Source organism: Carassius carassius, chromosome 8 (genome assembly GCF_963082965.1).
Source record: "Carassius carassius chromosome 8, fCarCar2.1, whole genome shotgun sequence".
Classification (NCBI taxonomy): Eukaryota; Metazoa; Chordata; class Actinopteri; order Cypriniformes; family Cyprinidae; genus Carassius; species Carassius carassius.
Genome location: NC_081762.1, coordinates 28,367,761 through 28,383,122, shown reverse-complemented (window position 1 = coordinate 28,383,122; position 15,362 = coordinate 28,367,761). Strand labels below are relative to the sequence as shown.

At 40.6% G+C, this 15,362-nt stretch overlaps 1 protein-coding gene across 5 annotated transcripts in view; it reads left to right on the top strand.

Moving 5' to 3' along the window:
* LOC132145684 (receptor-type tyrosine-protein phosphatase U-like) overlaps window positions 1-15,362 on the top strand; it is a 259,638-nt gene that overhangs the window by 203,849 nt on the left and 40,427 nt on the right. For 3 of the 5 annotated variants that reach the window (XM_059556880.1, XM_059556879.1, XM_059556877.1), the window contains exons 15-17: window positions 2,826-2,855; window positions 3,327-3,487; window positions 5,971-6,158. In XM_059556880.1, the coding sequence (XP_059412863.1) occupies window positions 2,826-2,855; window positions 3,327-3,487; window positions 5,971-6,158 (379 nt within the window). The remainder of the gene's footprint in view (window positions 1-2,825; window positions 2,856-3,326; window positions 3,488-5,970; window positions 6,159-15,362) is intronic. The other 2 variants (XM_059556881.1, XM_059556878.1) reach the window with 1 other exon arrangement.

The window sequence follows — 15,362 nt, the reverse complement described above, 5'->3', positions numbered from 1 at the left end:
ACTCGGATCCACTTAAAATCTAATCCAATGTTCCTTACAGCGTCACATCACACCAGCAGCAGTGGTGGCCAGAACCAGTGCTCAAAACACTTTAACACAGCTTCAAAGTTTTAAATGTTTCAATTAGAGCCGGCTCCCAACTCACAGCTGAAATATTACTCAGACATGACAAATTCTAACAGAATCTTCTGTTACATTTTGGGAACAGCGAGGGCAGGTACGCCAAGTACCTCAGAACTGCATTATTCACTATTATTATGTGGGTCACTGGAATACTTCATTGTGATTGGTCAATCGCTGTATTCTGCACATGCACAATAATAAATGCTATAATGTACAGTCAGCTGGTCATTACTTCAAAATAAAGGCCTTCGGTTTCATACAAGTAATCGCCACACTATGCTGAGGTTTATTTTGCTGTAATGACTGGCTGAATGTGTGGAAATGTGTTTTTCGCAGGCTGTAATTTAATGACTCATGTTGAATGTGAAGTACAGCTCTTTGGTTTACTCTCTGAGAGAAGATAATGAGTGTTTTCACACATACAGGTAATGCTCATGTGTGAATAAGAGCATTTCCCCCCTTAAATGCTGGCAGATCAGCTCCAGCATGGCAAAAGGCTGAAGTAGATAAAAAGGTTGCATGTTATTATTGCATGTGAACAAAACCACAACATTAAAGTGAACATTTTCTACCAAAAATTAGCCATAATATAAATTAGCATGGTCGTTTCCAAATTTTTTCTAACATATGCATAAAATGACCCCTGCATATGTGAAATGCTTACTTGAATCCAAAGCACAACATAACAATAAGTCATTGCAATTTACAAAAATTAAGAGTTTAAGCAATAACTAAGTTCTAAAGAAGCCAAACCAATTACCTCATATACAGGTGCATCTCAATAAAATTGAATTTCATGGAAAAGTTCATTTATTTCAGTAATTCAACACAAATTGTGAAACTTGTGTATTAAACAAATTCAATGCACATAGACTGAAGTAGTTTAAGTCTTTGGTTCTTTTAATTATGATGATTTTGGACAAAAACCCACCAATTCTCAACAAATTAGAATATGGTGACATGCCAACCAGCTAATCAACAGAAAACACCTGCAAAGGTTTCCTGAATCTTCAAAATGGTCTCTCAGTTTTATTCACTAGGCTACAATAATGGGGAAGACTGCTGATCTGACAGTTGTCCAGAAGACAATCATTGACACCTTTCACAAGGAGTGTAAGCCACAAACATTCATTGCCAAAGAAACCGAGTGTTCACAGAGTGCTGTATCCAAGCATTTTATCAGAAAGTGGAGTGGAAGAAAAAGATGCACAACCAACAGAGAGAACCGCAGCCTTATGAGGATTGTCAAGCAAAATCGATTCAAGAATTTGAGTGTACTTCACAAGGAATGGACTGAGGCTGGGGTCAAGGCATCAAGAGCCACCACACACAGACGTGTCGAGGAATTTGCTGAACCACAGACAACGTCAGAGGTGTCTTACCTGGGCTAAGGAGATGAAGAACTGGACTGTTGCCCAGTGGTCCAAAGTCCTCTTTTCAGATGAGAGCAAGTTTTGTATTTCATTTGGAAACAAAGGTCCAAGAGTCTGGAGGAAGGGTGGAGATGCTCATAGCACAAGTTGCTTGAAGTCCAGTGGTAAGTTTCCACAGTCTGTGATGATTTGGGATACAATGTCATCTGCTGGTGTTGGTTCGTTGTGTTTTTTGAAAACCAACATCACTGCACCTTTACCAAAAATTTTGTAGCACTTCATGCTTCCTTCTTCTGACCAGCTTTTTGAAGATGCTGATTTCATTTTCCAGCATGATTTAGCACCTGCCCACACTCCCAAAAGCACCAAAAGTCGGTTAAAAGACCATGGTGTTGGTGTGCTTGACTTGCCAGCAAACTCACCAGACCTGAACCCAAGAGAGAATCTATGGGGTATTGTCGAGAGGAAAACGAGAAACAAGAGACCAAGAATGCAGATGAGCTGAAGGCCACTGTTGAAGAAACCTGGGCTTCCAGACCACCTAAGCAGTGTCACAAACTGATCAACTCCATGCCACGCCGAATTGAGGCAGTAATTAAAGCTAAAGGAGTCCTTACCAAGTATTGAGTATATGTATGTTTATATATATATATATATATATATATATATATATATATATATATATATATATATATATATATATATATATATAGGTCTTATGAAATATTGAATTGGTTGGTTTTTGTTAAATGTGAGCCAAAATCATTACAATTAAAAGAACCAAAGACTTAAACTAATTCACTCTTTGTGCTTTGAATTTATTTAATGCACAAGTTGTTTTCCATGACATTCTAATTCACTGAGATGCTCCTGTTGTTAATGAATATGAAACTCAAAAATAATAGACAATTGTTCATTTAGATTTCGCTGAATTGTATCTACCTACTACAGTATTATTTGAGAGAGTTGTAGTAAAGCCAAGTAGTGAAACCAGTTGGGAACCAGTGTGCTTTCATACTGTATGTGTCGTAGTCTGGCATGAAGCTAAAGACAGATGTTTATCTCAGCATCTTTGAGTAATTAACATGGTAACTTGCCTGTTAACTTGAAAATTAAACACTAGAGCATGATTCTAGTAAAAGCACAGGTCAGCAAATCAATTTCCAGAGAATGCATGCATTTAAAACATGTAAAGCTTGAATTCATTGTAAGTTGCTTTGGATAAAAGTATTTGCCAAGTGCATAGATGCAAATGTACTAGAAGAAAGGCTAACCTGCATGTTTTTTTTTTTTTGTTTGTTTTTTTATGTTTCTCATCATGCTCTCCAGAAGGGACATCTATTCTTACCCTTACTACCCGTAAGTCATTCCCTCATCAGGTTCCATTCTTTTCTCATCCGCCGCTGTTGTTTAGCTTTGATTTATTGGAGATAAGACCAATTTTCAGTATATCTCTTTGTTGACAACAATTGTTGTCAAGATATGTGGCTTGAGGAAAGGTGTATTACTGCTGTTATACATTCAAATAAATTGATAGAATTACCATAGGCTTACATTGGAAGTGCGACCACTGTCACATCTAGAAATAGGGATGATCATGACTTTTGACCAGTTAGCAACCACCTTAGCAAAATCATGGGAACATGCTACAACCACTGACCTGGCTAAGTCCTACCTACATTTAAAGCTGTAGATCCTATTACTGCTGATGGCATATTTCCTACAATCCTCTTCTATTATTAATCCTCTCCAAAATGATGAATTTTCTATTTTCCTGTCATTTACAGGCCTTTCAGTCTCTTTTCATTTGTTGTCTTTCATACTCTGCAGCAGGAAGAAAGTGAACATAAACAAGGCAGTGATGACGTATCGTCAGGAGAAGACGCGTAAGCTGGGGTCACTAGACTGCAGTACAACAGAGCACAGTACACTGCAACAGGACGATCGAACCACGAACACATTCATGGACTCACATAACTGCACTGCTAGAAGTGAGTACACAAACAAACACAGTGGATAGAATTGCTCCTTGCACATACAAACTTTAGTCTTCAGATGAAGGGTAGGGGAATTGACCATGGTCTAATACCTCAATAAAAGTAATCAGGCTAAGTTACATGAAAACTGTATGATAAAAAAAGCTAAAATAAATAAACAAATAAATAAATAAAAGTGTTAAGGCCTGTTTGTGATAATTCAAACCCTGTGTGCGTGTGCTCAATTGTAAATAATCCAGTGGCAGTAACCACATCTAGTTGATATTTCAGCATAGTAGGTGATGGTATTGCACCTTATTGCTGCCACACATAACATGGAAAAGAATAAGAGATAATTAATGTAGTACTGTCACACAAAATGTTTATGAAAGTGAGACACTTTTACCGTACTTGAAAAAAGTTAGCTCGGCATTTATTTTATTTTTTTGATTGTCAGACACCCTAATCTGTAGGAAGTGACAATCAAAGTACATTTTTTTTTACTTATGTTATGTTTACTTTGGTTAGTTATGGTTACTTTAATTTAAAATTAAGTTAAATTAAATTGAATTTATTTTATCCAAGCGACTTACAGTGCATTTATGCACTTATGGCTAACCTTTTCCTCTGCTTTCTTAAACCAGTTTTGACAATAATTTGAGTGTGATTCATTGACTGAAAAAGATAAATTAAGACAAAATAAACAACATTAAATATGAATTTGAAGATTTGACTCATCATATTATTTTTTGTTATTAGTGGTAGTGGTAGTTTATTATTACAATGTAATTATTTTAGTTATGATAAGTGTAGTACAAGTTTGAAATTGCAACATTCATTTCTAATACTAAGACATATTGTACAGTGGCTAAGCAGCACCTAAAAAAAAACTCATTCTGTATGATTTATAAGCATTTAGAAAAATGGGGACATGGGTTATGTCCTCATAAGTCACCCTTTTCTTGTAATACCTGTGTCATACCCATGTCATTATACAGAGTTGTGTCCTGATATGTCACAAAAACATGTACACACACACACACACACACACACACGCTCTCTCTCTCTCCAATATATAATGCATGTATTAGAACACATGGGGAACAAGTGAGCAGTGAGATGGTTACAGTACACACCTTATATTGATCATCACCGTTAGTCATTGTTTGCATCTATCTATTATGCATCACTATACTAAATCTTCACATATTACAAATCCTCCAACTGCTTTTTGATTCTTGAGTCAGTGTCCTGATTGTCCCCTGGAACAGACGAGTGTTGTTGTGTGCCAGTAAAATGAGAGCACTGGCTCCCTGCCTGACTCCAGATGTCTGTGCTTATGTTATGTACTTGGATGTGTAGCACTGGTTTGAAATATTATTTTCTATTCCCCAAATACAGACTATTGACTAGAGGTCTATGTGGGATGGATATTCCTTCTCCCCCAAGATTCTGTCCAGTTCATGCACATCTATGTGTCATATTTTGTCCTGCTTCCATTCACATTTGTTGCTCGGCAGACACATAACAGGAATAGCAATAATCACCTTTAAAAACATTAAAAAATAAAAATAAAAAACATTTAAGTAACTTTTAATCTATCTTGATTTTTATGTATTTTGCAGGAGCCCCTGAGTCATTTCTCTCTCCCACTTTCCACACATTCATCACTATTCCTCCCACACCCACTCTCAGCAATTAAAAATGTGTCCTGTGCCGCACTCTGTTGGGTCAGGTCCTGCGCATCCCATGGGAAGCTTTTTGCAAATACTTTTGACTAATTAGTTCAATAGTGATTCATTTGCAAATCATACATTGCTAGTTAAACTGCTGACAGAAATTGATTTCTGAAGACAATCACACTTTATTTCAGTAGTCTATTTAAGACATTCTACTAACTATAAGTAACTATGCAACGTCAGTTATCTCTCATTGGAGTATTAGTAGACTGTCAGTTTATGGTTAGGGTAAGAAGAAATAGTTAGTAGAATGCATAATGTAGACTATCAAATAAAGTGTTACCCAATAATATCATGAGGGAAAATTATTATCTGATACTAGCTATACTGATCAGTATATGGTAATCTCCATAACCAGACAAGGATTTATAAGTAATATTTTACTGGGACACAGCAATATATCTCTGGAGCTCGTGCCCCAGTAAAATAATCTGGCAACACCCTTACAAGGAAGACAGATGGTTCAATAATGAATCTACACAGGCCATCTTCATCAAGTTAAACCAGCACAGCTTGTCCGCTTCTTACAACACCTTTCTAACATCTCTACCCCTGTAGTTTTGCTTCAATTCACACTCGCACAGCCACTGCGATTCATAGTATTGGGAAGACAAACTCCCTCGGCCGTTACGATTCACACCTTCAGTGAAGCTGCTCCTCCTGCAATTTGCAAGTTACCTATGAGCACAATGTAGCTTCTCTCCCTTTGTGCCACAGTCTGTGTTTATCTTTCTCTCTCTTCTTCCTCTTGCTCCTCAGATGAGCAGCGCAGCACGGTGAACGAGTCCAGCAGCCTGTTAGGTGGTTCTCCCAGAAGGCACTGCAGGAGAAAAAGCTCTCCATACCACACAGGGCAGCTGCACCCGGCTGTGAGAGTGGCAGATCTGCTCCAGCACATCAACCAGATGAAGACAGGAGAGGGCTATGGCTTCAAGCAAGAGTATGAGGTGAGACTCAGTTGAGGTTACGGTGGTTTTGACGAGCAATTCTGAAAGCATATGACGGCTGGGTCAAATATAAAAGACAGTGATGACCAACCAAGGAAACTGAGGAGAAACCGAGAAACTTGTAGCAGTGTTATTACACCTACATTGGTCACAAATAGTATTTAAACAATTAAATTACACTTAAAATGAATGTCAGACAGACAGACGATAGATAGATAGATAGATAGATAGATAGATAGATAGATAGATAGATAGATAGATAGATAGATAGATAGATAGATAGATAGACAGACAGACAGACAGACAGACAGACAGACAGACTGACTGACTGACTGACTGACTGACTGACTGACTGACTGACTGATTGACTGACTGATTGATTGACTGATTGATTGATTTGTGCCGGAACAAGCTGGATCCGGATTTTGGCGGATCCCCCTCCTCCAGGTGCGGCATTTCCATATGGCAGAGTGTGGCAATTGCCATTCCCAAACCCTGTTAGGTGTGCCGTGAAAAACTATCCAAACTTCATATCTCTATTAGAATTTGTTATTATTCTTTTTTTTTTTAAATCAGAGGGTTTTTAGAAATATTTAACCATGGTAAGTATTAAAAGAGCTTGTCAGTAAAACTTCGTAACGCCATTGGATCCTCAAGCGCTCAGTGTAACCTCGTAAATTCACCCCACCTCCACTCAGATTAAAGTGCTGTGCACAGCCTGGAGGAAACAGATCTTCACTTTTTCGCAATGCAAGTGTAAATAAATAACTGATGTTTGAATAGCACAGCATTTTCTTTACCGTATAACAGTGTTGTGGGTAACGCGTTACAAAGTAACGCGTTAGAATACTCTAATTACTTTTTTCCTGAAATGTGTAACTTAACGCGTTAGTTTCGTGCGTAAGTAATCAGTAACTTCCTTATTTTTTTTAAAAAGTAATCCGTTATTTTAAGGAAAGGAAAATCCCGACTGCAGCCTGCTTTTTGTCAGACAGTAGACCTAGGTCTACTGTGCCACCTGCGGATGTATCAGCGGAGCCGAAGCTCTGTGATCGTAAAGTCAATGGCTGTGATACGTCTGTGCCCTGCGCCTGACCCTGTGTGTGTGTGGGTTTTTTATTCTTGAACTCCCGGCAAGATGGCAGAGAGGACAGCGTTTGGTTTATGGACTGTGTTAAAGCGAATTTAGGCTTGTGACTGTGAGTGACACTTTAATAATAATTAGTTCGGCTATTAAGCGATTTGTCATTTGCCTGTGTGGCAGTGAAGGATTTAATTTGGTTTGTTATCATTTTTGTTTGACAGGCAGCTGTTAATTTCTGTTAGATCGTTGGCTGGCTGGTTGTTCATCATTTCTAAATGGATTTAAATCTGCAAGTAAGTAAGTGTTTACAAGTAAGCATACTTGTACTTTGATAACTGCATTATTTAAAGTTAAAAAAAAATCAGGAGTTATCTTGTGGTGCTCATAATATACAGTAGCCTAGGCTACCTGGGCTGGGTAGGCGCGAATTTTGATTAATAATATGTTCTGTGATAATAAATAAATAAAACGCCATGTGGAATAGCCTATTGCTGACTGTCTTTCCTGTTATTGTTATCCTGCAGTGTTAATTTAGTCGGATGACTGACGTTATTCATTGTCGGGAGTCACGACTTCTACGTGCATTTAAAGGGGCCGGGGGCTGTGTCTGTCATGTGTGAGCCGCTGCAAACGGCTTTTAATTATTGGTAACGCATGAGTATACTTTTATGAATAGGTAACGCTGTATCATAACTGATTACTTTTAATTGATGGTAACGTTGTAACCTAACTAACTACTTTCCAAAGTAACTATACCCAACACTGCCGTATAATGCGATGCACTTGCCTTAGATGCGGTTGTTCTATTGACAGACAAAACACCAATCTCCTCATTCGCCAGCCAAAAACCTTGTTAACTACATTTGGGCTTGTTTGTCATGTAGCTTAATATCAGGTGTAAGTGTCTGATTTAATTATTGACTTTTTCCCCTTCATTTCAGTAGAGTGTGCCATGGAATTGTTTTTTTTATCAACACCCACAACAGAAATCATATTGTGTGTATTTGGTTGCTTAAGCTCAACAAACTATGAAAAATAACTCTTATATAATACTCGTGAGGCGGCTTTATACTATACGAACTTTCATGACGAGAGTTCATGAATTCGAAGGCTGGTTTCAAGTCAAGTCAAGTCAATTTTATTGTCACAACACCACAGCACATGTGCCATGGTGAGTGAAATTCTTGGGAGCGTGCTCCAGAAATTGCAGAAACAGTTAACATACAACCATACAGACTTAAAAAGGTGAAAATGACTGATCAAATGACTGTTCAAATGACTGATATAATCTTATAGTTTGTGTGGATTTATTTGATTATTCTAAACTACATGCTATATTAAATGCAGGAATTTCCCTCATTATAAACTTGAAAGCTGCAGGAATTATTAAAACAATGAGATATAACTACACACAGACCCCAACCTAAATTTAGGAACTGATTAAATATAACTCTATTATACAGAAATTTGTAAAATAAAATACCACAACTTTTTCTAAACTTTTTCAAGCCTGGAAATTACTGTTTTGTTCCGGGACCTTGCAATTTACAATTTAAGCCCCCGATAAATAGATAGATATAGAACAGAGATAATGGACAGATAGACCGAAATACGATAGATAGATTTTAATATATATTTAATTAGAATACAATTTTTATCTTATCTATTTTTGAGTAAAAAAGTGCAGCTTTGGTGAGCAGACAGGACTTCATTCAGAAATGTTAAATTCAGAAATGTTAAAACAGTATGTATATTCTCCAATATATTCAGTAAGAAGCTCTAAGCTAAAAAGTGTGTTTTATAATAACATAGATTGTTCTAGAACCTTACTCGTCAAATGTGAGTGAAGTGCTGCCAAATCTTTCAAAGTTCTTTTTTTTATATCAGCCCTTCACAAAAAGAAATTTCTCATTCAAAATATTCCACTTATGTATTAATAATACCTCCAGTTCTTCTTTGCCCTCACCACACTTTTCTCAATAGAATACAGATATTCTTTTTGAGTCATTAATCTGAGCCCGCGGGGGACACATGAATCTATCCTCTAGAAGCCATGCTTCAGATTTTGTCTCTTCATTCTTTCACTGGAAAAGGACTGTGGCTGTAGTTGCTGTGGCCATCTTATATGTTTCTGCTGAAAACCTCTTCATACATGGTACAGGCTTATAGTAACGTCATAGGTGGCCCGGTGAGTTGTCTGATGGTCAACATTCATTCGGTAACTAGTCTGCTACAAAATACACTGCATAATAGCCAACTCACAGCCCATGCCCATCACCCACACTGCTCTAGTGTGCACACTAAAGCACATACTGGAGGGTAACGATTTAAGGTGTTCTTGCTACATGTTACCTACTATTATAATAGCAATGAATTATGCATAATTACATGCAGGTAACCCTAAACCACACCCTAATCCTAAACCTAACCATACCGTAAGTACGGTAACACTTTAGAATAAGGTTCATTAGTTTACATTCTCATCCTACTAAACTTAACTTACTAAACTTAACTACTTAAAAATAACTGATGAAGCTCAGAATCCTACTGTCATGGTCTGGTGCACACGGGAATGAATGAGGACGGAGATGAAGATGATAATACAAAGTCTTTAATAATCCACAAAGCGGTAATCCACACAGATAAAGGCAGGCACACACTTACACATTGACGACACCAGACAAACTAGAGCACGATAGACAGGAACTAATATAGGGAACATTAATGAGGTGAATTGATGATGACAATCTGACACACCTGAACAACATGACACAATCAAAGGGAGACAGAAACTGGGTCAATGGAACATGAGGGAACAAATGAAAACAACCACAAAAGTCGATAACTATTACAGTTCATCCCCCTTTTGGAAGAGGGAGACAAGAGGAGAGATGGAGGAGGGCTTAGGAGTGAATGTTGGATGGTGACAGAGGAAGGCGAAGGGCTGGAAGGCAGACCAGACAGGTGGAGGGAAGAGCCAGGGAGATGACATGAGGGAACAGGAGCGAGAGGAGAAGCCAGGTGAGACCCAGGCCACAGCCACAATAGTGACCCATGATGGAGCTGACGGAGGGTGGAGCCATGGAGGAGGAAGGGCTGACAGCTACAGGGAGGGTGGGGCGACGGCAGCGGAGCAGATGGAGGAGGAACCCGGAGCAGAGACAGAGAGTCGACGAGCCAGGGTGACACAAAGGATCTGGAGGGCCAAGGCAGACCAGATGGCTCTAGCGACCGAAGCAGGGATCTGGAAGGCCATGGTGGAGCCGTAACGACAGAGGACTGAGGTGGAACCGGAGGGAAGGAGGAGCCTGACAGAGCCAGAGATGGAGGGATGAGCCAGAGTCCCAGGGCGGTGGATGGTTGTTGACAGAACAAAGCGGAACCGATTGGAAGAGGGAGCCCAGCGGAGCTGGTGGACTGACTGGCCATGGTGGCGAGGAGGGAGCTAGGAGCCATGGTGGGGCTACTGAGTCAAAGGGTCATGGCGGAGTCCAGAATTCAAAGGCTGGAGGCAGAGACAAGATCCTCCATCCACGACACCGATGGAGAGTGGCAGATCCGCGGCGAATCCAGCACACAGATGTTGGGCTGAGGGTGAGTAGAGGAGCTGATAGGTGACATGGTGTCGACAAGACAGGGAGGGTGGGTGGGAAATCCAGACAGATATTAAGTTCCAATCATACAGAAGGGCTCTGGCTCTCTGTCAGCAGTGGGCTCAGGCTTTGGCTCCTTGCAGCGGGGAGATGGTGGCCTAGGCTCTCGGTCTGGAGTGGTACTGGTGAGCTGCTCCTCTGTGAAGCCTGTGGTTAATGGTGATTTGTTGCTCACCAGTACCAATTCCACAAAGGCTGCGAATGAGTCCCGAGGTCCACCTCTAGACAGGCGCGCTCTACACTCCTCATTGAGGCTCACCAGGAAGAACATGCAGAGGCTGCAGTCTGGGTTGCTGGAGTGGTTGGTGAAATGCATTTCAGGAGGGGAAGGAGATCCTTTAAATAATCCATAACAAAAAAATAAATACTTAGAAAAAAAGAAACAAAATGGAGAGGAGGGGTGCAGCTACTTTAACATTTTGGTCCGGTATTCTATCATGGTCTGCAGCATGATGGAATGAATGAGGTCGAAGATGAAGATAATAATACAAAGTCTTTAATAATCCACAAAGGGGTAATCAACAGAGAAAAAGGCAGGAACACACATACATATTGCCATATCGGACAAACTAGACACAATGCAATAGACAGGAACTAATATAGGGAACGTAAATGAGGGTAATTTACGATAACGATTTGACACACCTGAACAACATGACACAATCAAGGAGAGACAGAAACCAGGTCAATGGAACATGAGGGAACAAATGAAAACAACCACAAAAGTCCATAACTGTTACACATACGTAAGTCATCAATATCAGTTCACGCAATTTAGGATGATTGTGTTTGTATCAACATGGACCATACTGGAATTTACATGAACTGTACTACCATTTTAGGTGACCTGGTGTTCGGTTTGCAGGTGCACACCTGTGATCAGAAAGTCCTCCAGTTAGTTCACTTTAAAATTCACATCATCCAAACAAACAGAAGTCTGACATCAAACAAACCCCTGCATGTAAAGGTTCTAGTGTGAAAGCACCATTGGTGAGTTTAGAAATGTATAAATACATGTCAATTCATAGAGCAACGTGATGGTGAAACTCCATGAGGCATATTTTGTTTGACAGTCTACTATTCCAAAATGTTCAAAATCTTTCTTGCTAGGTCGCTTTAGAGTTCAAGGAATCAGTATCTTCAAGAGATGAGCGAGAGCAAGATAAATGTTTTGAGGTGGAGACAGAAATATTGATTATGTGATTTGGTTGAGGAAGAATGAAAGAATGGTAGTCTTTGATGAGAATGTCACGCTGTGTAGCAGCTGAGCCTGAGGTGATCTTCAATGACAACAAGACTGATGAACGGAGAGAGAGAGAGAAGAGAGATGGTAATTGAAAGGGAGGCTGAACTACAGAAATAGAAAACTGTGCCCTAACCAGAGACAAAGTGTCCAGCATCAAGTTTTTTTTTTGTCTGTTCTCATTGAAAGCAAATGCTGAGTAAATTGACAATCACAGCCAATCAGGCTCAATCAATCATCAATGAACTCATTTCATATCCAATACAGCTTTGGCTCAAATGCTGCCTACAGACATCACAGTCCTTTTCAAATGGGACACCCTATGTTGTTCCACCCTGCTTCTCAGACACTAGACTGCAAGTACACAGCACCTGTGCCATTTGGGAAAACCCAGTGTGATATGGGATTTTGGATCAAAGTGGTCTGTAATACTCAGAGAAAGCAAGCATTTCCATTCACCTCAATGACACTTTTTGGACAACTGAAACTCCCAAGACCATTGGCAGAAATATAGTGTCCCTCTGAAACAACCCTCTGCTACTTTCTACAAGTTCTTTTAGTGCCCTTGAGGTCAAAGCACAGGATGTGTTTAGCCTTTTAAGTGAACTGAACTGTTAAAAGGCAGTAGGGGCTGAAAACTATCTCCAACAACATTTAAAGACAACTGGAATGAAAAAATAAACATAAAATAATGACCTAAATGTATAAAACATTTCCATACAATTTCTATGAAAAATATTTGAGGCTTGTTTTCTTTCAAATCAAAGCATAAATACACATAGAAACAGTGTATCCATGCTGGCGATATGAGTTGTAGAAATGGTTCACCCAGCTCAGAGAGAGTCAGGCTTTCACAGCCACCTTCCTTCATCTCCAAAAAAAAATGATGGCATCTGTCCCATCCTCTATCTCAGATACCTGATTCATGCCCTCATGAAAAGGTCGTTCAGGATGATAACACTGAAACAGATCCTTGTGCAAATTTGCTCAAGAGACTGGTCCTTTTCACTGGATGCATGCTTTCTGGCTCCCCGCACTTTTATGAAGTACATGGAAGTGGCTCTCTCCCTTCTGAGACAGATAGGGATCCGCATTCTCAACCACCTCAATGACTGGTTCCTTATGGCCCAGTCAGAGACAGAATTAATATCACACTGGACCCTCCTCCTCAGCCACCTGGAGTTCCTGGGACTCAGGGTCAATTTTGGCAAGAGACGTTGTGCCCCAGCCAACGAATATCTTTTTTTCAATTCAACCTGAATGAGAGCTGTAATCACGCTGGAATGGGCTCTGGCCATACGAAGGTTGGCAACCTCCTTCAAGATTGGTACCACTCGCCCTCTCAAAGCATTTCAGATAATGCTCGGACATATGCTCGCTACATTTGGGTCTGGTTCATATGCACCCCCTTTGGCGCTGATTGAAACCACGGGTTGTATCCCATCCATGGTGTCATGGACGCCTGCACATCAGGGTGAGTCAGGCCTGGCTTTGGGGATGGTTTGCAGAAGAACAGTTGTCACAACAGATGCCTTAAACTCTAGTTGGGGGGTGCTGTGTGAGGGCATACCGACTTTCGGCCACTGGCTGAAGACTGAAGACTGGCCACACCAACTGCCTGGAAATACTAGCAGTATGTTGAGCCTGTCAGTTCTTCCTGCCAATCCTTAAAGGGCACCATGTGTTCAACCTGCGCTCGTTCGCAAATTGAACCAAGGAGCAGACATCTTATCAAGGAGCAATTTCCCCTGGACGCTCCATCTGCATACGGTTAAGATCTGGGAGATCTTCGGCAAGGCCACGGTGGACCTCTTCACCTGTTCACCCAATTTATTTCTCAAAGATCTAAGATGATTTGGCCCACGATTGGCCCAACCTCCTTTTTAATGCTTTTACCCAATCACCATAATCCCACAAGTAATCAGGCAAGTAAGGGAACAGAAACACAAAGTTCTCCTGGTGGCCACTTTTTGGATGAACCAGCTGTGGCTATCAGAGCTAACTCAGCTGTTGATAGCGGCCTTTTTTCCTGTTCCACTGAGATAGAATCTGCTCTCTCAAACGAACGGGACAATATGGCACTGTCTGCCCAACCTATGGGCCCTGCACTTCTGACCGCTCGACGGGAGCGTTCCAGCCTCCCAGAGAGAGTTTTAAACACAATTTTGGAGGCTATAGCCCCATCTATGAGATGCCTCTACGCCTTGAGGTGGTCTTTTTTTCTCTGCTTAGTGTCTAAACTGCAGCAAAGATCCTCATACTTCTGATTTGGCAGAGGTGTTGACATTTCTGCAGGAGCTGCTGGATAAGGTATGCTCCCCATTCATGCTCAAAGTCTATGCGGCAGCTATAGCAGCCTCTGCCTTGTTCCCCTTACCATCCCTTCATGGGATCTGCTTACTGTGCTAATGGCACTGAATAGCTCCATTTTTGAGCCACTTTAGTCTGTCAACATTCGTTCACTATCACTGAAGACTGCCATGCTTCCCTGCCTGCCTGGAATTCTGGCCTAATGACACGAAGGACATGCTGAAAAAAGGGACAATTTTGTACCTAAGGGGTTCTCCACTCCATTCAGAACACAGGTCATTACGCTGTCCGAACTTCCTCCCTCTGAAGAGGACAGAGAGTTATCTCTGCTCTGCCCCGCCAGAGCTCTGAGAATCTATATGAATGTTCAGCCCCTTATAGGTGGTCAGAACAACTATTTATCAACTTCAGTAACTGCACTAAAGGGCTTCCAGTCATGAGGCAACGACTCTTTAGATGGATAGTAGATTCCATCTCGCTAGCGTACTCTTCTTTGGGCCTTCAGTGTCCCATTGGAGTACAGGCCCACTCAACTAGAGGCATTACCTCATCCTGGGAATGGTCCAGCGGTGTGTCCGTTGTGAATAATTTGTAGGGCTGTGTAAAAAATTGAATGCGATTTTCATGCACATCTCACCAGTAAAGACGCTCCTGTAATTAGAAGTATATCTCCAGCACGTGCGTTCGGATCAGGGTTGCCAGGTTTTTACAACAAATCCTGCCCAGTTGCTTCTCAAAACTAGTCCAAAACTAGCCCAATCGTGCTTCGAGGTGGTTCCCCGATAAAAATTGCTTCCCGGGGTTAAAATATACGTTTTTTAGCAGGGTTGCCTTGGTAAAAATTCACATTTTAGGGGCTAAATATCACGTTATTTGTATTGGGGTCGCTTCAACCTGCGGACATGAAAAACAAC